The sequence below is a fragment of the Hemiscyllium ocellatum genome, chromosome 22 (genome assembly GCF_020745735.1).
Source record: "Hemiscyllium ocellatum isolate sHemOce1 chromosome 22, sHemOce1.pat.X.cur, whole genome shotgun sequence".
In the NCBI taxonomy this organism is placed as follows: domain Eukaryota; kingdom Metazoa; phylum Chordata; class Chondrichthyes; order Orectolobiformes; family Hemiscylliidae; genus Hemiscyllium; species Hemiscyllium ocellatum.
Window position 1 is genome coordinate 38,177,630 of NC_083422.1, and position 25,617 is coordinate 38,203,246.

Consider the following 25,617-nt stretch of genomic DNA (forward strand, 5'->3'; position numbering starts at 1 on the left):
AGACCCAGGCATCCAGTCAGCTAATCAAAGAGCACAGATGACGTGCATATGTATAAGAAACAGTCACCATAGAAACAATGGCGATAAGCAGATATGAAAGCAATGTGGAATTGCTAATTCAGGGTGGAACTACCCTATTTATCGCATTGGCATGAGAGGGGAAAAAATGTCTAGCTGTGGTGTTGCTTTTGTTTAGCTGCAGACAAAATGAATTTTGAAGTAGATGCCTGAAAATTGGGGCAGTGGGAATAAAAATAGGTAGGGGAGGAAATTGGGTAACTAAAGTTTCCTTTCAATGTATTGGTGAGGCAAGAAGTTTTGAGTGTGATTTGGAAAAAAGCTGCTTGAAAAGAAGACAAGTTGGCAATATCTGTGGTCAGTCATCATTGCACATGCAGTCGTGGATGTCATTCATGTTTTTAATGACAGAAACTTTGACTTCAGACTTTGCTCACTTTCACTGTTTCTTGACACCAGCTTGTACTTGTGCAAATTAATATAACGAGCCACAGTAGGTTCACTCAAGTCCAACAAATAATGTGAATTGACTCTAACTGATGACGGGGGAGGCAGCATCCGAGGAGCAGGAATATTGACGTTTCGGGCAAAAGCCATTCATCAGGAATTTTCCAGAAACGTCTATTTTCCTGCTTCTCAGATGTTGCCTGATCTGTTGTACTTTTCCAGCACCACTCTAATCTTGATTCTAATCTCCAACATCTGTAGTACCCACTTCCACCTTGCCAAACAATGATGTCCTTATTTAACTTTTACATTTCTTCAGCATTTAACTGATGATATTGATTTTCTTTTTAGAAACTGATGTAAGCCTCTGGGAATGACCTTTTTATTGTTGTCATAGGTTAAATTAGGACCATAGAGCTGTTCTCTTATGAGAAATAGGGGACAGGTGGTGAGCTTAGCATGAGGGTCACTATGCTTCAGGTGAGGAGCAAGATTGAGAAGATGGGACCATCATGGTAACCTCAGCCATTGTAGGAATTGAACCCTCTCAGTTGACATCACTCTACATTGCAAACCAGCTGCTCAGCCAAATGAACTAACTGATCCCATGTCATAAAGGCTGATCTCTTGACTTCTCCAGCATTCAAATAATTCAATGTTCTAATCAAATATAAAATGATTGGTTTATTTTGATAGGAGTGTGATATGCTGATGTCACCCTCACATTGTGGAGTCCTGACAAGTAGAAGTACTGGACTGTATTTGCAGCAAATCTGAGGAAGTCTATTCCTGAGTTACGTTTTGCATTTCAGATGCAAACTCCAACCAGCCAGAGAAGTGGAACTGGTTTATATTAGCACCTATAAGTAGATTGTTACATCTAACACATTAAAGCACAGATTGTGCCTGATTTTAGTGCTGTCATGCTTTACAGTATGCCGTGTGAAATCCAAAGCTGCCACATAGATCCAGAAATGGTCATTGCAATGAGAATGCAATGTCTTTTTCACATATGGTACTGGTTTAAGAGCCATCTCAAATCAGTGGTTTAAACCTATGAAGGTTCTTGTGTTACATGAACCTGGATACATGCAGTGGAAAAGATAGGGGAAACTGTTCTTTCAAGGCTTGATGAGTGAGCTTTGGCCACCTTGTGTTGCAGTTTATCCAGAAACTTTAGATGCTGGCACTAGATTCCATTACACAATTGTGATCATTTTATTTCTTAGAAAGTGAAACAAGTGAGCATACCTCCTGATGTGCATCCATTGGAATACACAAAATTTCAGGAATTTTGAGGAATTGTTAGTGTATTCAGATTTTAATTCTGGAAAATATTAAATGATGTGAAGATTTGTTAAATAATGGAGTTATTCTACTGCTTCAGGATTGTTTTTTGGCTCAAGAACAAAAGGAGTTAGCATTGAAGTGTTTCAAGGGAAAATTGGTTGAAAAATAGCAAATCCAGATAAGGTTCAGAGTATTGATGGCACAATTCTACTAATAGACAATATGCAGTTCAAGAATATGAATCTTAAATAACTGGTTGCATCTAGATTTGTGCAGCAGCAGCAAATAATAGCAGAGTACTTTCTTTTAAAGTAGCAGTTGTTCTCAGGCTGTAAGTGGAGACTGTAGGCAGTATTTTGGCTGAGTAAGCCATATTTACCTCTGAGTCACAATTGTGAATTCTTCTGCTACTTGAGCTCATAATCTAGTACAGTATACATTAAGTGCAACACTGAGTGGTTGGACAGTGGAAGTGGGAGATGGGGAAATACAGTGTTCAGGAAGTAGTCCATGATACCAGTGCGCTATTCTGACTAATAGCAAATGCAGATTATGTGACCATTCGTTTATTTTTGGATCTTGCTGCCCTGAAATTACACATCACAGCTGTAACAAAATGACATTTATCTCAAAATGTGCAACAATTGTAGTACATGTTCATGGTTTCATTTGCGATCCTTTCTTCCCTCTGATCTCTCCATCACTAGTGGGGCAAACAAATTTTGTTCTGAGTAATTTTGGCATTTAATTCTGGAGGTGGCGTTCAGATGGCATTCATCTCTCAAATGAAATGTTTTGTTAAAGATTAAATTGAAAACAATTAGCCAGTTATCAAATCAATATCGGCACAAGATATTTAAAAAAACTTAGTACTTAGTAATAAAAGTGCAGCAACTCACCATCACTGTCAGCAATTCTTTGTCAGAGTTTATGCTTCATGCATGCATGTCTACTCTTCATCTTGCCCTATCGCCAAATCCATTTATTCCTTTAAAATAATTGTATGCTATTTGCCTTGTGTTGGTGGCAACAGCTTTAAAAACTAACAAAATCATAAATATTTTTTGGAGGGTGAGAGGAACTCCAGTTACTATTTTAGAGGCAGGAGTTCTAATATAAGAAAACCCTTAAATATTGATACAGTGCTCATTCATGTGCCCCTCATTATCCCATAAGCACTCTTAAAATATTCACAAAACTTGAATGTACTGAATGTTACAAAATGAAAAGATGTTAAAATTTTAATCAGGAATCCTTGCTACTTTTTTAAGAAAACTGGCTCTGATAAGACTTCCTCTACAAGCATATCATTAGAGATTATGAAAAACCGCACAGGCAGTTGCCAAAAGTGTATGTGCATGCGTGTATTGAGCTTTCAAGGACTGATATGATTGCAGCTATCCAAATTTGCAACAGTTTTACAACAATGATTCCAAAAGGGAATTTTCAAAAGAAGATTGGATAAGCACCTGAAGAGAAGTTTGCAAGGCTACAGGGCAGGGCAGAGGAGTGAGACTAACTAAAATACTGTTGCTGAGAATCTCTTTTGGCTTGACAAGGCACATTTGCATTCTGCGCTGTGACTGTTTTGTAATTTGAGGCTGTTTTTGATGTTGCATTATCCACTGTTGTCAAGCCATTCAACAAGTTGAAGTTTGTTCAGTAAGTATATAAAATATTTAAGACGCCTTACAAATAAGATCATTGCTCAATGCTGATGATTACATTATTATCAACAAATAACTCTGCATAAGCAGAATTTTCTATTCGCTTGAGCAGTGTGGACAATGGTGAAAAATATGGCGTGTTTGAAAAAAAGCAGAACCTAGACATTGAGACCTTTTTCCAATTACCTCCTCACCACACCACCTTCCCAGTATTGTAAAAGGCGAGTTCAGAATCTCACTAATGAGCAATGACTACCTTTCAGTCATTTGTATGTCATTAATAGCTCAACTGGTCTTGCGTCTGTGCAGCCCCCATTCTCATCTCCTTCACTGGAAAAATTAGATGTTGCCAATTTCAGGCGTGAAAGAGTGTAGCCTGGTGGCAGCAGCGCTTCCCACTTGCTGTTCATGCAACTTGGTCTTCACTACAATATCATTGCATGCTTAATGGACACTGTCCTCATCCACCCTTTCTCCAAACAACTCAGCAATGCCAAACCACGCACAGAGCAGACCTTGACAATTTCATATGCCACATCCACACTTCAGGACTTCACTTTGGATGTCCGAGATACTGAGGATTTGCGTGTTTCTGCTCAATTGCCTTGCATACATGGACAACATGTGCATCTCATGCTTATTTTGTACTTATTCTGAGACTGCCAGCCTCTGCCTTTTATTGTGTTTAAGGGGCAGCCTGTTATTGTTCTGATCAGTTAAGAAGGTGAGCATATTGCTGTGTAGCAACAAGATCCATCAATGTCTCACCTACAGCGTGTACAAGCTACTTATTTGACAAACACTGCATGTAGGGTGGGATGGATGGAGGGAGGGAGGGAGATAGCAGCGGAATAACAATCTTTCCTGTAATGAGACAAGGGGAGGGACTGACAGTAATGATAGAGGATGGAAAATCAGTTAATGGTGCTGGAAGAAGAGAGAAGGTAAGATGTCCAGCGAGTAAGTAGGATACACAGCGAACAGGAAGGTTAGGTGTTCAGAAGGACATGGTAGTGAGAGCTGTTAAATGGACATAAAGGCTGCAATAACGGGAGTTGTATTCCACAAGCCATGATGAGATGCGAGCCAGAGTCAGAATGACTGATGACCCTAGTGTGAGTTGGCAGAGAGAAGATGGTGGTACTCATCTTAGCAGGGAGCGGACGATCATTAACCTCTTTCCTGCAAAGCTGTTTACTGTGTTCCTGTGGGGCATTGCACTGACCTGGCTTGCAATCTTATCCCAGTCAGGCTGTATCCAGTGATGTGGCCCTCTGTGCTGATTAGCAGGATATAGTATAGGCCTCCTGTCCTCCACCCCGCCCCTAGTACTTCCAGGTGCTAGCAACAAACTTGCCTTACTGGGTTATTTCCTTGGGGGGATGATAGTGCAGGACCAAGTGTGAAGGGCAGATCCTGACTTGCAGGATCTGATGTGCTACACATCTGGGATTTAAACATAGTCAGTGGTATGAACGTGACAAAGTCCCAACGACACAAGCATTTCCACCTCTTCTGCTGTGAGACTTCATGAGATGGACACTGAAGTGACTGGTTGTAAAATTGATGAGATGTTGAGTGGAAGATTATGTAAGCATTGGGCTGCCATGAGTCACACTTGCAAAAATGTTTTGGCTGAAATTTCCTTTTTTTGGCAGTATTTTTCTTTTAGAACATTTTCGAATGGATTGAAGATCTTAATCTGAGTTTAATGTCAACCCCGACACATTTTGCCTTTGACTTTAGACACTTATAAAACCTTTTTGTACTTTGTTTCTTGCTCAAACATCCCATTGTGCTTTTTTAAACCAGGGTAATATTACGAGAACACCTGCAAGTTCCAGTTCCATGTCAGGCCAGCAATTACAAATCTGTTCCCAAGGAGACCTGTGGGATGCCTTCCATATGTGTTTTCTACAGGATCTGATGCCTTTAAAAAATCAGACTGTGTTTCATGATTTCAGAGTTGAAGTAATTAACTGTTACATCCAATATTGCACACCTTTGAATATATCTGCTGGAAAAACCAGAATTGGTGAACATTCACTTTTGTGCTTTTCTGTACAAATTTCCGTGTTGGGTGAAAGGAGACTTGCTATTTTCATCACAGGCATTATTTGCCAGTAAAGTAATTCATTTAATATTGTTATGGATGTGAAAATAATTTGCATTTTTACATGCAACCAAATTTGGTTATTTAAATATTCAATTTTAACTTGCCTGGCTAATTTGTATTGTAATATTTGGGTTCGAAGGGCAATAATACTGTCATAATCTAATTCTTTGAGTTGATGACTATTCTATGGTATCTTATGAATGTGGAGTATTGATAACAAGTGATTGTATGGATCAACTGTTTTTATTTGTAAAAATATGTTTTTCATAAATTATTGGTAAGTATATTACAAAACAACAGTTCAAGTTGGAAATGACAGAAAATACCATCAAAATGTCACATTCCTTGTTAAGCACTTTGTACCCTTATGTGACTAAATCCCAACGCAAGTTTGGTACATTTTGCTAAATATGACAAATTATGTATCTATACCAGCTATGATGGTGTCTATCAGTTAACAGACCCTTGGACATAATGGCAAAAAGACCTAGAGGGTGACTTTCTTTCACTGCGTGTTGTTAGTTTAAATTCTGCTTCTAGACTCCCTCTGGAACTCACTATCCTGATTCTGTTGAAGTTCTACCCAATTGTATTTGTCCGTTTCTGTGGCTGACTTGTTTTTTTTAAATTAAAAGTTTCCTTGATTCCATGTTCTTCCACCCGATCCAACTAATTGTGTAAAAATTTATTTTTTGGCCCTGCACCTAACCTGTTTGTTCCTGTTTCACTTTTGATTGAGTCACCTCACTGCTTTATGTTCAAACACATGTAATTGAGTTGATAAGACATGAACTAGTGAAATAAGTTGAGATTGGTTATAGTTCTAAGAAATTGACTGTACGTTGAGACTGGAGAAAAGAAAAATGAGGACTTAGGAAAGGGAGTAGTGTTATTTTCATGAAATTCAATGGACTGCCTTAGTCCAATTTTATTGCATTAAATATTTAGTGTATTAATATGCATGTTGCAGAAGGTGAAACCATTATTCAGATCTATGTCGAGGGCATTATTTTTCATCATGGCAAACAGTTTTTATGATCGTTCATCTTTATACTTTATCATTTTGTGTTCATTCATTTGTACTTATGGATTTTTGTTTTTTTCTTTTTTAATCATTTTCTTTTATTTTGTTTCCCATATCCAGTACCTGCAGATGAAATGGCCATTGATTGATGTGCAGGCAGGGAGCCTACAGGGTAGGCAAGGACTGAAGGATGCTAGGTCACCATCTCCAGCACATATTGTTGTAAGTAGTGGCTAGATGTATTTTCTTTGCATCAGTGTGAGTATTTCAAAAGGATACTATCATTCAAGAATAAAGCTGTTGGTAAATGACTTATGGAGAACATGCCTTAATGTTGCTGTTGTGTACAATATATATTTAAGCACACAAGATCTGTGATTATACTATTGTGTATAATGTACCTTTGCCAAAATAGGAACTAGTTCAAATCTTAAAATAACAAATAATGACCTTGCCAGTGGCATACAGTATGGTTGCCATTCCTGGCCCATGGTCAGACAGGGATTGAAAATATCTTTTAAATTGTGCCTTCATTGTTGTTTGAACAACAGTATTCAATTTTTCTTTGAGCTTTTCTTATCTTTACAGAAAACATTGGGGTATGGTTCACTTTTGACTCATGTATGGAGAGAAGCTGAACATTAGTAGAAAATAGATTACTTGTTGATCATGTGAAGTGAATGGCTCTGAAACACAAAAACATATTGCAACTAATATACTTATATGTAGACACATTTATAAGAAAACTTTCTCCTCTGCCTCAGTATTTGTGAAATGTGTTCCCAACTATAGTGAAGTGAAAAGGGGCTGCATAGGCAGTTAGATACTGGAAGTATAAGGTGTTTTATGGTTGAATTCTTCACTCAATTTGAAAATAGCATAATGTGTTACTGTTGTGGCAATTGGAATGTTAAATTGGATTTATTTCGGGAAGGGGGTTGCATATAGCTCTCATACACTTCGCAACATTTATGCTCATGGCAGACTTCATGGAGTCTGAATTTTTTTGAACCCATGAGCCTGAATCAGTGATAAAAGGGAACGAGATTTATCAGAGTAAATGCTAGGATCTAACTGATGGATGTCAGTAATCTAGTGCCTATATTGCTATCATACACATATAAAAGTAACTATAGAATATTATAAGATCGTAATGTGCTCTTCCCTTTCCAGCAACATTCCTGTTCTGTATTCATAAGCAGAAGTGGACCCTGAGCAATGCTCTTTGCTCTGCTTCAGTGACTGGCTGAACACTGCACAATAGGTTATTCTTTGACCCCAATTATCACTGTGATCCTCCACAGCTGCTAACAAAATACCTGTGTGCAGTCCTTTGTTATGTGTTCATCAAGTCCTGATTAATTGTCCAATGGTTAACTTAGTAAGATATACTATGGTGTTATTTACCTTTTCAAAAAACAACTTTATGGTAAATTTCTGGCATCACCTATTGTGTAGGAGTTTTGATTTCCTCTTAACTGCTATGTATATAATTCAGTTTGCGAATGAAATGACAATTTCTTTTCTGTTAAACTATTTATTTTATTTGGCAAAAGGTCTTTCTCGATCTAATGAGAATTAGCCTCTCAGTGATTACAGGTGGAATGTTTTGGGTATCTACTCATTTACAGTTGATATAAATTCTCCTTGTGTTTGACACCCCTCCTAAATTCCCTAAAGACAATACTCCCAGTAAACATTAGTGCTTTTCTTTTAAATGGTTTTGTCCATTGTCCATTTCGATTAATGTGGTTAAATGCAGAATTTTCCATTTTTAAAAAATTTAAAAAGTGAGTGTGCAGAGAACGTGTCTAGTTTGTACTCCTAGTGGCATACTAACACTTCAACTTGTCCTGATCATATCTTACTATGACTTGAAAGTGTTTCCAAAACTAGTTAATTTACATGGACAGTGAAAAAACTCTTGTGTTATGGTGGTTCTGTGATATGGGTTTTGGATGCAGTCAGTGATTATTTGGAGTTTTGCACAGAATTCAGCTGAACATAAATAGTGGTTTAATGTCAATCCCTCTGTCTTAGAATATCATTTTTGAGATGAAAAGCCCAATAAACGTTGTGATGTATTCTCACACAAACATTAGAAAACAAAAGCGTTGACACGCCACGTGCTCATACATTGCTATCCCTGTTCACGTCTTGTTAACTGCAAACATTGTAAGCCTCCTAATCAGCATGAGCCTTGAACATGTGGCTACCAACCAGTATTCTAGGGTGAAGAATGCTTCTGTTCAAAGCAAAATCACAAAGAATGTGTTTATGATTTTGCTACAGATAGCAAGCAGCGGAAATCTTCCTACAGCGAGATACCAATGATTATGTGACTGCTTTACATCGAATATTTGCAATTTGGTAGCATGACAAATTGTTTTTCACTAAATTCAAAGCATACCTTCCCCGGTCACTAATCTGTCTGATATGTATGCCAGATGCTGTTGCACTGCATGAATGAAGTTTGAAAAATTTTTAATGCTCAAGTTACCTGATGGTGTGGGACTTCCCATAAATCTCACAGTTCCATGTAATATTAAAAATGGACTCCATTCCACATTTTTTCCACCTCTACGCAAAACTCTATTGAAAGTGGAGAGGTTTTTGCTCATTATCTTACCAAGATATTAAGTGAAGTTATTGATAGCTGTGCAGAGATACAGTGTCTTAAATGCTATTGAAGATAAGTGCAAGCAAATTACTTGGAAATGAAAACTGAAATTATGTTAAAAGATCCACATGCAAACTTGTTCATAACTTACAAACATTTCAACTCCCTCTTGCAAATGTTGCCACAATGACTTGCTGAGTCAAGGATAGGAAGTTAAACGTCTGATAAGGTGCTTCATAATGGTCCAAAGATAAAGAAAGTATCCCTAAGTCCAGTTCCTTCAGAGGTTGACTAGGATTAGCAGGAGTACATTCCTGATCATTGCAGGCAAGATAGCAACCACATTCCACCAGGTTAACCTAGTTTCTGGCCAAATCCCCTCAACCCTGACAAACACTAATGCTTTTCAGCAAAAAGGCCTTTAGGAGAAGTGGGATATAATGTTATGAAGTTTAAAATATCAAAATCAAGTGTGTTAATGCAAAAGTCAATGTAATTGAGAAATTGATGGGTTTAGGATTTTGGCGAAAGTTCCTGAATTTCTGCTCATGTGGTGATACTTAAGAGGGAAATTGTATGGTCTCTGATAGTTTGTGTATGTCATTCTGGTTTTCATTGATTGCATGTTCTGTATCTATATTGTTTTGATGAGTTTAGGTCATGGATTTACTTCTTGGCAGTATTTCATATGTTTTTTCGTAATGCTGTTTGCTCCGCTCAGCAGCTGTTATGGCCCAGAAGCAGCAACTTGCAGCCAAGCAGTAAAAGTAATACATGATACTGGTGCCAGAGGTCATTCTGCTGTGGCTCACAGAAATGTCATAAAGAACAGTATGGAGCACTTTTAATAATTATCCACTTAATTAAAAAAAATACATACCTTGTGTCTTTTATTGATTGCAGAAGTCCGCTTTTTTTCCAAAATAGTAAAGAGGTTCAGAAATGAAGTTTGCACTTTAGTAGATGCACATGGCTGGCTATCAAACTTAGCACAATCAAAACAGCTGGACAAAGTGGGTAATCAAGCTAGTGAGGCAGTTAATGGCACTATTTCAAGAATGTAATTGGAAAGAAATTGCTTAAGGCACAGAACAACTAATGTCACTTAGTTGTGATTTATCAGAAGTGTAGTAAATGGTTTAATGGGAGGTTTGCATGAATTTAGAAGTTTTTTTGGAAAATTAATAAACTAATTCACATTCCAAGACAGACTGTCCTTTAGATACTAGTGCAGGAAATTAGCATCGGGTCCCCGGTGCATATCTGCTTGAGTTTTGCCTAACATCATCTGTTGATGCTGTACCAATGATGGCACTGTTAATGTAAATCTGAAGTTGTGACCCATTGACATCGAAGGTGCTTTTACATCAGAAGTATTTGCTTGGTTCAGATTATAGAGGAGCAGTGGCTGTGTGCCATGGTTTCATTGTTCAAACTGCTTTCTTTGTCCCAACACATCTTTTTTCCTAGTTTTCTTGTGAGGAAATAAGAGCCAGAATTTACACTGTAAATGCAAGGTGATGATGCATCTGTGTTGCTTTCTAACAATCTGATTTTAATGGGCACCTGGCTGTCCAGGTTTTGCATCTCTAGTTGAATCTGACCAATCGGAGCTGGAAATGCAGCATTTCTGATCTTCTATCCTCTTTAATTTAATTTAAGCTCAGAACGAGGTGGTATGTATCTTAACTTGCATGAAGTTCTGTTCAAACATTACCCCAGTGCTTGATGATCAATATTGGCTCTTGATTCAACAGTGTCTTAAGTTTAAAAACCTGATCACCATGGTCATATCTTGTTCCTTTTATATGTTTGAGGAGACAAAGATCTTCAAGAATGTAACATTTGTATTTGAATGATAATTTATACTTGGAACTGAGAATAGCATTTAGGCACAAAACTTCTTTGAAACAATTGCTGCTATTGCTTCATGAATATCAGGAACCATGATGCACAAATTGGTATGGTGGACTGGTGCTGCAACATTTTGTCCCAATACTCTCAAATCAGGACTTATTTTCTTTAAAAGATGTTTCTTAAGTATGTTTTTTTTGGGGAAAACATTGGATAAGTAGAAGTCCATGCTGTCCTGAAAATGTGCTGCTGTCATAGCTCACTGTCATGTTGCTTAGCATGGCAATAAAGCAAGATGGGAACGTCACATATAACAATCAAAATAAGACCGTAAGATCAACTTGAGCTCGTTGTGAAATATCTATTGAACAAATCATCAAACCTCACAGAACATAAGGGACCATTTGACTCATTGCATCTGTGTCAGCTCCTTGAAAGGTCACCTATTAGTCTCATTCTGTGAATCTTAAAACACTGATGCTGACCATTCAACCCATCATGCCACTGTGATTTCTTGAGATAAAAAAGTTACTCAAATGGTCCCGCTGTGTTTTTCCCCTAGACTTACCAATGTGTGTATTTCATCTGCAAAGCCAGTTACCTTTTAGAAATTACATTTGTTACTAGTGCGCACTCTAGTCAAAACAATGTCTCCTTATTCATTCTGTCAACACCCCACCTCATAATTTTGAACATATTAATTAAAACCCCAATTATGTCTTCTACAAGAGGAACAATCTAGCTTCTCTGCAAATCTCTCTTGGTAACTGAATGCTATCGATTTTTCTTGTCTGTCACACTGAAATGAAGCTCCTGACAAAATTAAGCTTAAGTTTCAGTGTGGTTTTTGACCATATGTTTCAGAAGTTGTTTTTCTTAAAAAAAAGAAAATTAATTTCTGACTTTTAAAGTTAAACTGGAATTAGTGTTGAGTACATTGAGGGTCAGTCATTGTATGTGAAACAATAGTTATAAGGTGGCTTTTGGTTTGTCATTGTTATTATGCTGTGATGGCAGAATGAGGGAATGTCAATATATTTGTTTAGAATGGTTGCCAGCTAAGATCCACATACTGTAAATATTGAGGGAACTCTCAAACAAAGTGACTTTTCAAGGTTTTGTTTTCCTTTTAGCCCCTCTCAGTGTTTAAAAACTGCTTGTAGTAGAGAGCCACTGAAAAGCTGGATGAGCTTTTGAACCAGGAGAAACATTCTTGGAACAGACAGACCTGTTTCTGATTAGCCTGTGACTGATGGCAACCAGGTTACCTGAGAGCAGAAATAGGCAAGACGGAACAGCTTTCAAATTACTGACTTTTGGCAGCAGCAGTTCATCTGAACTAAATTTAAACAAGGAGGATGTTCAGAATAGTGCACTCTTCATTCCTCTGACTGTGAAGATGGTTCTGAAGACAGTGAATTATTTTGCAGTGTGTATATTCAGTTCCAAAGATCGGGCAGCTTTTAAGTAATGTTGCCATGTAACCCTGTCGGTTATGTACAGAACTACATTTCATTCACTTAACCTGCTCAGCAACATGTTTTTTTTCCTTCTGCAAGCTGAAACCTTCATGGCGGCTGTTGAAACTGACAACCTAAGTCAGACCAAAAGCAAAAAAAAGTCATTACTTTAGGAAATTGGCCCTGGACAGTTCTCCCTTGTATTGATGATTTTTTTTTTAGGATGCTTTCCGTACAGATAAAGGTAGAATCAGCTCTTGTGGAGTTGGATGTTGACTTGTACAGACTGACTGCAGATTGTTCACACTGTAAATGTGACCGTATTGTTCATGGTGCTCTTTTTTTAAAATGAGTGGGAAAAGAGCACCTGCACCTTTTTTTTTCCCCCCCCAGCCAAAACAAAAGCCACAGTGAACAACTGTTCAACTTTAACTAAATGAGCAGTTGAAACAAAATTTAAAACTATGGAGTCATAGACTTAAAAGGTCATGTAGGACATGAAGTTGAGAACAGCCCACTCTGAGTTGCTTGGGAAAGGGAATAATGTCGTCTTTTTTCCTACCCTCAGTGTTCTCGCTGAATGATAACAAGTAGCCTTTTTCATTCATAGAGTGTTCGTTTGTAACTGAGCTTGAAGAATAAAAATTATAAATGATTATTCAACAAAACAGTACCTCTTTGTTAACCCTTCTAGGCTCTATTTCATTTCTGCTTAAAAGTGCATACGCACAATGTAATGCTCTCATTATTGTTGGCAATAGCTGTAGTTATCCTTTCAAAATACATATTCATATTTTTGAGGGGTTTAGATGGTCAAATGATTTATCAAGACACTTGGATGGAAATTAATAAAATAATGAAGTTTTACTGTGGGAAAAGGGGAATAATGGCAACTAGAATGACATTCGTCTTCATGAATGCTGCCTCCTGTCGGCTGATGGAAGAACAACATTGATTTTTTAAACTTGTTATCCCACTTAGTTACTTCCAGTTTGGGTAGGGGAGATCAATATCCATGCATGGCTCACTTCACCAGTTTTACATTGAACCTGGTTTACTAATCCTGACAGCAGAATCAGACACACATTTTTAAAAAAAGTTTGCTGCTCTATTCTACAATTTGGTAAAGGGGCTAGTTCTATTAGACTTGGCAAAACATTACATGGACTCCAGACTTCTACACTGTAATCGGCAAGGCATCAAAAATAAAAGTACCATAACGATGCACTTATATCATTTTCTCTTTAAAAAAATCCTTTTCTGTTAAAATATTAGAATAAAACATTTTTTGTCTGCAACAAAATGGTTTTCCTTCAGAAAATGCCAGCATTTAAACTGCAAAAAATATTTATTTGCTTTATTAAATGTATTGGATAATAGTTTGAACATTCAGCCCATTCTTATTTTATCACTGAATATTTAAATACTGAAATTTTAATACTGAACATTTTGAAGGAAATGCATATGTTTGCACGGAGTAGGTAACATATAGGCTTTGTATGCATTTGCAGTATGTTAGTGGATGATTAGTTACTTTTGCTGTGCTTTACATCAATAATGATGATGTGAGCAATTTTGGGTGTGAACTTGGACCTTGAAATTGTGCTGTTTGATTAAGGCTAAGGGCTGATAGGAACCCTTTATTTTATGTTGGTTCACATATCCACTGAACTTCAGTGGAATGCAATACATATTAGTTTGCAATTTGCAAAGACTTTGTGTTTAGTGTTAGGTGATATTAGATTCTCAGCATCAACCTATTTTTATTGTAAAAGGAACTGAGTCGGGCATCTACCAATTATGCAGTCCTTTTCTTTCTGTGGGTGCTGGGTCAAGTTTATACATCTTTTTGCCAGTACATGTATATGCTTTATACATGTATATGAAGTCCAGATGTGGGTAAATTTGCAATGGAAAAGAGATTAATCAATTTCACAAAGCATGATTTGTCAAATACTTAACTTTTTAATTGATCAGTTAGCAATATTTCAGTATGCTGGCATTCGATCAGCCGATATTAGATTATCTGGCAAGATCACAAGGTCCCAATGCTTGGCTAAACTGTGTTATCCAGCATTCAATTATCTGGAATTCGATTAACAGAACGAAATACTCGCAGCCCATGTCTTTTCAATAATCGAGATTCCTCTGTATATCTGTCGTTATGGCATTCCTATAGCTTGCACACACTACTGCAGAATCCATCCATTTCTCTCTGTCCTTCCATTTTATTGGTATTACAGGGGTCATTTTCTGGTTTTCAGGGGCTTCTTTTTAATTCTCAATAAATAATTTATGACATGATGCATTCATGTGAAACGTATCAACATTACCATCCGTGTTTCTGTTAAGAAGTGGAATATTTGGACTTTTAGAAGCAGAATTAGAAGAATTTGTCAATACCCTCAAGTATCAATCCAATATTAAAGCCACAACACTTGGAGATCATTCATTTTCTAGACTGGCAAAAAAAAGGGCATACTCAAATTACCAACCAAGGTTTATTTTTTCAAATTAGTAACACAAACGTTTATACACAGACAAAAATATCCAACTAGACCATACAAATTGGTGAGGTTATAGTTGATACATTTCCATCAAGTATGCTCAAAAGTAGATTGTTAACCAGGCAGTTATTGCATTTTGGATTCTGTCTTTGTTTTAAATTCAACAATTGATTCAACGACTGTCATCACAATAATATCCCCTACATGTTTACCAAACAGGAGCTCCTGAACAAATATAGCCTCAAGGTACAGATTTCAATTTCATTTGCAACTGATTCATTATTTCAGTGATTTCAAGGTTTTTTTTATGGTTATAACTGAATTTCAAGCTGAAACAGGCTGTTTTGGCCCTTTTGAGAGTGTCTCATCAATCAATAAGTTCATGACTGATCTGTTTGTGTTCCAAGTTTGACATTCCCATGTAACCCTGATAACTTTGATTCCCCTACCTATGAACAATATAATATCTCTTCAACTGGAAAATAGTCAGTGATTCTGCCTCCGCTGCCTTGGCAAAAAGGCAGCTGGGTCAGGATTCTCGGCTCCTCTGCTCTCTCTAGGCGACTGCCTCGCTCTTAGCATTTCTCATGCTATTCCTCAGATTACAGGTTGCTTCTCTCCCAGGTTTGTTGCTGATCTTGTGGGAATAGGCAGGAAAGTGCAGGTGATGATTGTTAGATGACTATGATTTGATGGGCCGAATGGTCTAGTCCTGCTCCTGTGTCATATGGTTATGGTTTTGTAGTGCATCTAATCAACAGCAATTATGATATATATGCATCCTCCAACCACCACCTCATTTCCTTTTGTTCTATTTACAAGGGCAATCATTCCCAAATTTGCTGCCCCGAGTGCATTTTCCTAGGCAATTTGGAGGTTTCATTCGTAAATTTGCCCTCTGCCCTGTGTATTTTGAGACCTGGTACATAAGAGTCAATAATGCAATAAACAACACCAAGGTGCTTCACACCGTTATCAAACAAAAAAAATTGGCCCTGAGCCAGATATTATGATGATGATTATGGTAAGTATGAGGATTTCAGCAATAGATAAGCTAAGGCCGGGGATGAGTTAGACAATATTATAACAGTGGCAAATGATGACCTTTAGGTTTGGTGTAGATATGTTATTGCAAGCTCAGCTCTGCATCAAATATTACACCAAGGTTGTGAGCAGGCTAGTTTGGCTGAAGAGGAGTAGGATTGAATTAGTGACCACAGAATGGAATTTTATAATGTAGACTGAAGACAAAGGTTCCTTTTTTCCCCAATACTTAGTTGAACAAAAGTTATGGTCATCTACTATAGGATGTTTCATGAACAGTTTGACAATTTAAAAGCAGTATGGTTAAGAGAATTGGTCTTGCAGCACAGATGAATGTTGCTCATTGCTACTTCTGAGCAGCTTTCTAAACTTGAGTAGAATAAAAGCTCTGAAGAAGAGTGTTGCAGCAGTGCAGGACACTGTTTAGGCCCCTTTTGGAATACTGCATTCAATTTTGGTCTCGCTGCTATAGGGAAGATGTTGTTAAACTTGAAAGGGTTCAGAAAAGATTTACAAGGATACTGCCAAGGTTGGAGGGTTTGAGCCATAGGGAGAGGATGAATAGGTTGGGGCTATTTTCCCTAGAGTGTTAGAGGCTGAGGGGTGACCTTATAGAAATTTATAAAATCATGAGGAGAATGGATAGAGTGAATAGTCAGGTCTCTTCCTCTGGGTAGGGGAGTCCAAAACTAAAGGGCATAGGTGAGAGGGGAAAGATTTAAAAAGGATTGAAGGGGCAACTGTTTCACCAGCAGAAGGTGGTGCGTGTATGGAATGAATTGCCAGAGGAACTGTTAGAGGCTGGTACAATTACAACATTTAAAAGGCATCTGCATTGTTAAATGAAAGCAAGTGTTTAAATGGATATGGGCAACATGCTGGCAAATGGGATTAGATTAATTTCTGACATCTGGTTGGAATGGAAAAGTTGGGTTGAAGGGTCTCTTTCTGTGCTTTATATGTCTGTGACTCCAAGAGTCACTAGACTTGAAACATCATATCTGCTTTCTCTCCATATGCGCCAGACCGCCTGAGTTTCTACAGCAATTTCTGTTTGTTTCTAAACTTCAATATTTTGTTCTAGTGTCACTAATCTTGTTATTAATCATTAAAGTCCACGTTTACTCAAAGATGTATTTGAATTATCAGATTATTGAAATTAAATTCCTTTTTAAATTAGCAGGAGTTGACACAACTTAAGTACACAATCTAAGTAGCTAATAGACATTCTGAATAAAGTTTGCAATCTCACAGCTTTATTTTTCACTATTGAAGTAAACATAACATAAATTCTACACAATGGGTGTGGTTTATTTTGTCATGTTTGATTTAATTGCACATGGTTTATTGAATGATCCTGTTCTTTTACTCTATTGGTCATAGATCAACGCTTCCAAACAGAGGCTAATGGATAATGATCAGCATTGAGGACTTTCAGTTTTGAACAGTGTAGACAGTTAATGAGGCCATACATCTTCTGGACCTTGTACTTGCTATGCTGGTAAAAGGCAGAAGTATGGGAAGTGAATTGATGTATTTTATAGACTTCCTTCTTGCAGTGACTTGACTCATATGAAGGCCCTTTGTACACTTTCTTACGATCTGACCAAGTTAGACTTTAGATTGTATTCCAAGGTTCCATTGTTTTATTGTACAAGTAACTATTACAATGTTTTGGATTGCCATTCTAATTATTTTTATCTAAGTTATAATAAACACTATTTTCTTTTTTAAAAAATCAGTGCATTCTTGGCTAAGTCTTGAAGTTTGAACAATGGCAAGACCTAAAATCCCATATTTCACTTACTCGCCTGCATTCCTACATTAAAGTGAAATTTGATCTCTGACTAGCAAACCTATTGAAAGCCACTTTTGTAGCTTTTTTCCCCCCTACTTTCTTGTTGAGATATTTGAATTGAAAAGAACCTGCCAGTGAGAAAGTACGTATGCACTTTATTTCCTCTTGTTGGATCTAACAATACATGTCAAATTGGATAATCTTGAATACAAGTACAGAATTCTATAATTTCTTCTTGTGAGTTTTTGTTTCTCTGTAGGTTATACTTACCCCCATTTTTACCAAATTGCACTATGGTAGGTCTGAGCCCATTTAAATTGTTCAGTTTTCACTTGCGACATGTTTTGACAGAACTCCAGGTGTCTTTTTGTTTGCCTCAATATAGTTCAGCAGGTTTGCCAATTAGTGTCAAGCCAAAGCCAGTGGGTAGTTTAGAAGGTCATGTGGTGAAGGGGCACTTGGTAAGTTGATCTGCAGCAGCCTGTGCCTTCATCCTGCATGAGTGTGGCCTGGGAAAGTTCTATGGTGAGTGATAAAATAAGTTTGGAGTGGAAATATAGGGAAGATATTGACTGTTCTTTCATAAGCTGATGTTTCTTTTCCAAATTTGACATTTTCTCTGACACCCTCCACTTTCTGCCAGAGCAAGCTCCTCTGGTTCTTTAAACCATTTTCAACTGGCTGTGATTTTGTCCTGTTATTCATGGGGTGGAAGTATATCATTAAGTATTTCCCCCTTGTCTATCACTAAGATTGTCTCAAGCTCAAAAGAGCATTGTGATATGTCTGAACTCCTGAGAATTTTCATAGCAGCACATTATTATCAGAATGTGTGAATGCGATGACAGCTAACATCACTATAAAAGGGCGGCACGGTGGCTCAGTGGTTAGCACTGCTGCCTCACAGTGCCAGGGATTCAAGTTCGATTCCAGCCTTGGGCGACTGTCTGTGTGGAGTTTGCACATTCTCCCCGTGTCTGCATGGGTTTGCTCCGGTTTCCTCCCGCATTCCAAAGATGTGCAGGTCAGGTGAATCGGCCATGCTAAATTACCTAAAATGCCTTGGGTGCATTAGTCAGAGAGAAATGGGTTTGGGTGATTTACTCTTTGGTGTGGACTTGATGGGCCAAAGGGCCTATTTCCACACTGTATGGAATCAAATCTAAACGGGTTCTGCAATAAATGCAAACCCATGTTATGAGAAAATTGCATAATAGCAGCACCATTTAATGAGGCTGAAATCGTGTTATAGAAATGTCCCCAGTTCGTCAATTGTGTTATCACAAATTTACATTAACAAAACACACGTTAAAGTAGAGCGACCTGTAGTGCAATAATTGCAAAATAAGTGCAGATGCTGGAGATGTGAAATGAAAACGCCAAGTACTGGACAAACTCTCAGGTCTGGCAGCATCTGTGGAGAGAGAAGCAACAGTTAGCTTTTTGAGTCCAATATGTCTATTCTTTGGAACCAGTTAGGTCTCCTCTCCAGCATATTTTATCACTCAACAAAGAACTTCCTCAGGCAACTATAACAAGATGGCAAAATGGACTGTTGCAGATCTTCTGAAGAAGAGTCCCATCAAACTTGAAACACAATTTAGTTTCTCTACGCAGATGTTGCCAGAACTGCTGAGCTTCTACAGTACTTTCTTTGCATATCACCTGAGGTTGAACATTTCCTGAATGGTGCATTTTTGAATATGCACTTTAAGGTTAAGCAGGAAAATGGTGAGTTGGTGACTTGCCAATCAACCAGTGGTGATAATAGAGACCTGGTTTAAAAGAGGATTAGGTACTAAATATTCGCCTGAGATATTCAGAAAAGTATAGAATAACCTTGATTATCCAAATGAGATGGGGGCAGGGGGTGAGTAACTTGTTCAGATTGCTGATTATTTGGATAACAGATAATGTTTTTACAGGGCCTTAAGATTTTGTTTGGATAATCCAAATTTCAGATAATTGATGTTCGGATAACAGAGGCTGCTCTGTACTATAGTGCTGCAAGAAGGAGAGAGGCTACCCTGGTTTAGGTAAGGTCAAAATCAGTTTAGCTAGAGCTGAGGAATGATTGAGGCACTGTCGGGAGTATATTCTTTTGACCATAAATAGTATTGTGGAACACATTTGCAAGGGAATTACAGAGGTGAAAACGTGATAGCATAATTATAAAGAGGACTTTACATTATTGGGTGCAATCTATAAAGCAAGGTAGCAAGGGGGAAGAGTTTCTAAACTGTGGTTAGGTGAATTTTGTAGATCTGATGCCTTTCCAGTCCATTGAGGAAAGGTGCGTTGTTGAGATCTGATGAATTAGGTGAGTCAAGTAGATCCAATGTTAGGTGGGTAACATTTATGAGACACTGAGCATAGTGCCATCAGATTAATGTTAGTTTATGGCAAAGTACAAGGAGCAATTCTGAGTCAAATAATAAATTGAAGGAGGGCCAATTTCAATGGGCTGAGAGAGAATGTGATTCGGGTAAATTAGAACCAAAGATTGCTGGCCCAACTATAATGCCTTTAAAAAGGCAATGCTTCAAATACATTGTGAAGTACGTTGCCATGAGGGGGGTAAAGGTAGCACAAACTAAACCAGTGCTCAATGGATGATTGGAATGCGTAAGGCAAAAGTGAGGACTGCAGATGCTGGAAACCAGAGTTTAGATCAGAGTGGTGCTGGAAAAGCACAGCAGGTCAGGCAGCATCCGAGGAGCAGGAAAATCAATGTTTCGGGCAAAAGCCCTTCATCAAGAATACTTGTACTAGAATGGAGGTGCATGGATCTCAAGTCTAGTTACATTACCATTGTACCCCCGGCTTTCCTAATTCCCGATGAAGGGCTTTTGCCCGAAACATCAATTTTCCTGCTCCTCAGATGCTGCCTGACCTGCTGTGCTTTTCCAGCACCACTCTGAAAAAATCGATAGAAATGTGTAAGATGAAATTGGAAAATATGCGTATAAAAAAATCTGAGGTTGATAAGATACAAGAAACCGACTCAATATAAAAAGTTCAGGGAATTGAAAAATGAAGTAAAAGATGGAGAAAATATGAGGAAAGACTAGCCACTGACAAAGGTACAATACAAAAGTCTTCTACATGCTTTATTTTGTTGGCCCTTTACCATTTGTGAGAAGTGGGGTTGATTGGGGATCATAAGTGAAAATCACACGTGGAAGCAGTGGGCATGGTGAGGTAAACGAGTACTTTTTTATTTGCCTTAGCAATTGCTGCAAAATTTAATTTGAATCGAGAGACTTTGAGGAAACAGATACATTGGTGGAATGGGCAGCCATGAAATATTAATGATGAGAAGTGTAAAGTGATGAATTCCAGAAGGAAGTGCGAGATGGAGGAGTGGGTCCGCTGAATTCCTCTTGCAGAGAGCTGGCAGGTACATGCTGAGCAGAATGGCCTCTGGTGTTAGAACCATTCTATGATTCTAACTGATTCCATCCTGTTGGTTTTAACATTGCTTGAAGAGACCAGGCTAGCCTAAAGCTGCTTTGGAAATCTTGCACTTTTTTTTCCACACCTTTGACTATGACAAAGGTACTTGTCTACAAGTTGGTTGTAAGAGAGTTTTGTCTATGTTACTTTTTTTTAAATAGCTGGAAGAACGGTATCACTAGTTTAAATCTTTGTGACCTCTTGCACTGTCACCATAAAGTGACTGGGAATTTAGAATGTCACCTTCAGGCAATTACTCCATCCATGTTAGAAAATAGTTTCTGTATCAAGAGTAAAATCTTTTTTAGGTGACAAATGATGCAAAGTGGTAGCTTGCATCCCTATTTGTACTTCCATGTCTCCAGTGCAATTGTGATTTTTTTGGGTCCTATGTTGTCTGTGGCTACTTAGGTGACTAAGTGGATCTTTGGGTAAAAAATAATATTGTAGGATGTTTGTTTTTTGCTTGAAGAAAGGATAAGAGCTGATTTGGAACTTTCCCAACTTCTTTTTATAACTGTTTTTGACCAGGTAAACAGGAATCACTAGTTGTAACAGTCAAAACAGTTTCCTTTACAGGGTTGATAGACAAAGAGGGTTAGAATAGCTGCTAGCAGATGTGTAGGATTTGACCATTTTTCTTGATTTCCTCAAATTTTCATTAGTAAGAAATTATTGCAGACTTTTATTGAAACAATATGGAGGTAGGAAAGCATGACTAATGCATCTTTGTAAATGCCTTTTGTAATTTATGCTTATTTGAGTCAATGTATTTGTATCTAAGCATCACAGTTGCTAACTTTCCTAAAGATAAAGTTAACTTTTTTTGGCTTACATTTCCCCAGCCCTATTCTTGATCTTCATGAAAAATCTTTTCTCCATTCTGCTCACATATTGACTGACATCAAATCTTGTTCCGCCAAGTTTAATTTGCTGCTTCATTGTTTAGTCCAATAAGACAACTTGTCCTAATAATACTTGTTCCCACATCCTCGGTGTGTTGCACGATAATTGTGCTCCTACCCTGCACTGTTTCTTCAGTCCTTCTCATTCTAGTGCCATTTAGAAGCATTCTGTTACTAAGCAAGATCACTGTTATTAGTTTTTTAATCTCAGTCCATTTAACTTTATTTATTAAAGTTACAGAACTACTGTTTGGCTATTGTTTCTTCATATTTCTTAAGTCTGTGCAACAGCTGACACTCAGTAACTTGTGTTTCATCACTTGTTCTTCATCTATCAACAGTTTTGGTCTTGGAAACTTTGATTTCAGTCAGACCTTCCAAGTCAGTGCCATTGCTACAGTTACTGCTACCTCTTTTCAAGTTTCATATTTTCATCACATTAGTTAACTGGCTGTTTAGTGAAAGTCCATACAAAACTCTAATGATGCAGAAGAAATTTGATCAACGATTACATCCTTGTCGTCATTTTTCTCTCATTGCCTTTTTTTTATATTTCAAGGATCCTGTATAATCACATTTTCGCTTGTTCTTCTCACTATAGGTACACTGTCTCAGGGTTTGCTCATCCTCCAACACAGCTACTATGTTAAATTTATTGCGTACTTTACTCTTGACACTTTTTTTTCTACCAAAGGCTTCCAAACTATGGAAGCCTTGACCTTCTCATACCCCAAATTCTCGTTACAATGTTGACTTCTCAAACCCAAGCTTGGTGACACCTATTCAATGTTTTGTGCTTTAAGTTGTCCTTTATTGACTTTTTTTAACTTGGTAAGTAATTGTATCACTTCAACTTGGTGATAACCTTGGATTTTAGGTCCATAGTAGAGTTGTCGAGTTGGTATGACACAGGAGACCATTTGGCCTATCAAATCCATGTGGCTCTCTATGGAGCTGTTAGTCCTGTTTCTCAACTTTATCCCCTCTCTGCAAATTTAATTCCCCCAAATGCTCAACTTCATTTGAAATCACTGATCACCTCCGCTTTCACTGTCCTTTTAAGCAACAAGTTCCAGGGTTTTATTTTTTTTTAGGAAAAAGCCAGCAAACAGGTATGATTTTCAAAATTTTGAAATTCACTGAAATAGCCTTGTTTAGTTCAATTATTTTTCTCCTGTGGTTTATTTGACAAATGAGAGGGAATTATGGAAAAGAAATTTCATCGATTTGCTTCTCACTGCTGTAAACAATGTTTTGGCTCTGGGCCACTGATTCAAACTTTGTAAAGGGAGTGAATAGAGAGGAAAACATGTAACTATGTCTAGACTTCCATCATCAGGATGAGATATTATGCATAGACCTGCCTTGTGGGTGCTGCACCTGGTGTCATGAAGCATATTTCATCTGGAAATGACATGAGAGGTAACGACAGCCCTAACAATAGTTGTGTAACTTGCTCTTCAAGCTCAGCACCCCCCCACCCACCTCCTGCTGCCAGTAGCAAATAATGACAATCATGATGGGGCCTGTAACGAATACCCAGCAATGAAGTCCTGATGCCTGCAGTGTGAACATTTTTGCTTAAAGTTTTAAATATTATTTGATGTTGACTGAGAGATTTGAAGGTTTATATGCCTCATGAATTAAATAATTTAAGTTAGACTAATTAATTGGAAATTTTGTACTTTTTTATATTTAGATATGTATTGCTAGTCTTGATGCAAAATACTGGAACTCTCTTCCTGAGAGAATTGTGGGTGTGCATACCACTTGTGGTCTTCAGCGGTTCAAGAACATTGCTTATTATCGTCTGATGAGCGGTAGTTGGGAATGGTCAATAAATACTGGACTAACTCCCATTTTAAGAACAAATATGAAATAATTCTTCTAACAAGATTCATTTATTGTCTGTTAGAATGCCTAGAACTGTATGCTTTTGTTGTAACTAACATCTCACAAAGTTTCTTGTCGCAATACAGAAATGAGAACAATTGGATAATCCAGCTATTTGTCTGTGGAATGAATAGGGCTTCTTTGTGTATTGTAGCCCACCTTGACTATCAGTTCCACTGTAATCTTGTCATAAAGGAGCAAATAAAATGAACAACTTTGTTGATATTATGGCTAATAGACTTGGTGGTGTTGGTGCTTATGTTTTAGTGTCCTTGATGGAAAGCAGGAAGTTTTTGTTTGATATTTACTGGCTGTTACTGGTAGAGAAAGCCAAATTTATGTGCTTTACAATTTCAACTTGTTGTCTTAGTCTGATTGCACTCTATCTTAAACTCTCTTTCCGATCAAGTTGACAGTAAGATAATGTCAGGCTTAATGTGATCTACAGGACAGAGGTCAAGGGTGAACACAGAGGTCCTCAGCAAACATTCATTTATATGTCATCAGCACCAGTACTTGTCAGATCAGTCTCCATTTAAAAGAGCTTAAATTGACAGTTGACTAGAGCCCCTTTTATGAGAGTTTAAGGAAGTATTTGTTGGAATTTAAAATCAGTGTAAACAAAACAAGCTTGACGGTAGCACCAAAGTTAGTTGAAAAATCTCTCCTAATTACTGCAGTTTCAATGCCATTTTGACAAGACCTTTAAAGGCAGCATTCTCTTCTAAATGTGTTGGTCTATTGTGGTTCTTCAAGTATTCAGTATGTGTTATTTAGTGAAAAATTCTACTACCCAGGCAGGGGTTTGGGGCACTGAGATGGGGCCGTGACTGGGTGGTGACAGTTGAATGATTGTTGCAGCCTTTGCATTTTTGTTCAACTATATCTGAATAAGTATATTCAACAGTGTTGTGGTGGTGCAGGAGGTAGTGTAATGTAACGCCTGTCTGTGTCACAGCTTGGAAGCACTCCAGTATTGGCCCTGAGGGAAACAGAGCAGTGAATTACAGAGAGTCCTCTCCAGGGCAAATTTCAGAAAAATATAACTCCGTTGTTATGCAGCTGTTTTGAATACAAAAAAAATGCTTTTATAGGTGCAAATTCTTTCACAATCCCTATGTTGCCTGTTCCTTCGACATTTTTCTCCCTCTAACCACCATTACCAAAGAAATAGGAATTGAGTATCAAGTATTAAAAGATGGGTTTTGATTTGCTCAATTTGGTGTTGCACATTTGATAATGCATTGTGGTTTATGGTCTCCTTGTAAATGAAAGTGCAGAAAAAAGTGCTCTACAATCGTATCTGTATGAAGCCTTAAGACACTCCAGAATTTAGGACTAGTGAATGTAAAGAGTGACAAAGTGAAAGTAGTTAAAACACTTTGCACTACTGTGCAGATGACCATCAAGTAGTAGAATTGGAAACTAATCTACATAAATGTAAAAAGGGTAGTTTGTGCACATCCCTCTCCCTCTCCCTCTCTCTCTCTCTCTCACACACACACACACACTCTCTCA

The 25,617-nt window shown here is 37.7% G+C and overlaps 1 protein-coding gene across 16 annotated transcripts in view; it reads left to right on the forward strand.

The window, feature by feature from the left end:
- tcf7l2 (transcription factor 7 like 2) overlaps nucleotides 1–25,617 on the forward strand; it is a 195,882-nt gene that overhangs the window by 77,430 nt on the left and 92,835 nt on the right. For all 16 annotated transcript variants that reach the window (XM_060842089.1, XM_060842092.1, XM_060842093.1 and 13 more), the window contains exon 4: nucleotides 6,683–6,784. In XM_060842089.1, coding sequence (XP_060698072.1) covers nucleotides 6,683–6,784 — 102 coding nt within the window. The remainder of the gene's footprint in view (nucleotides 1–6,682; nucleotides 6,785–25,617) is intronic.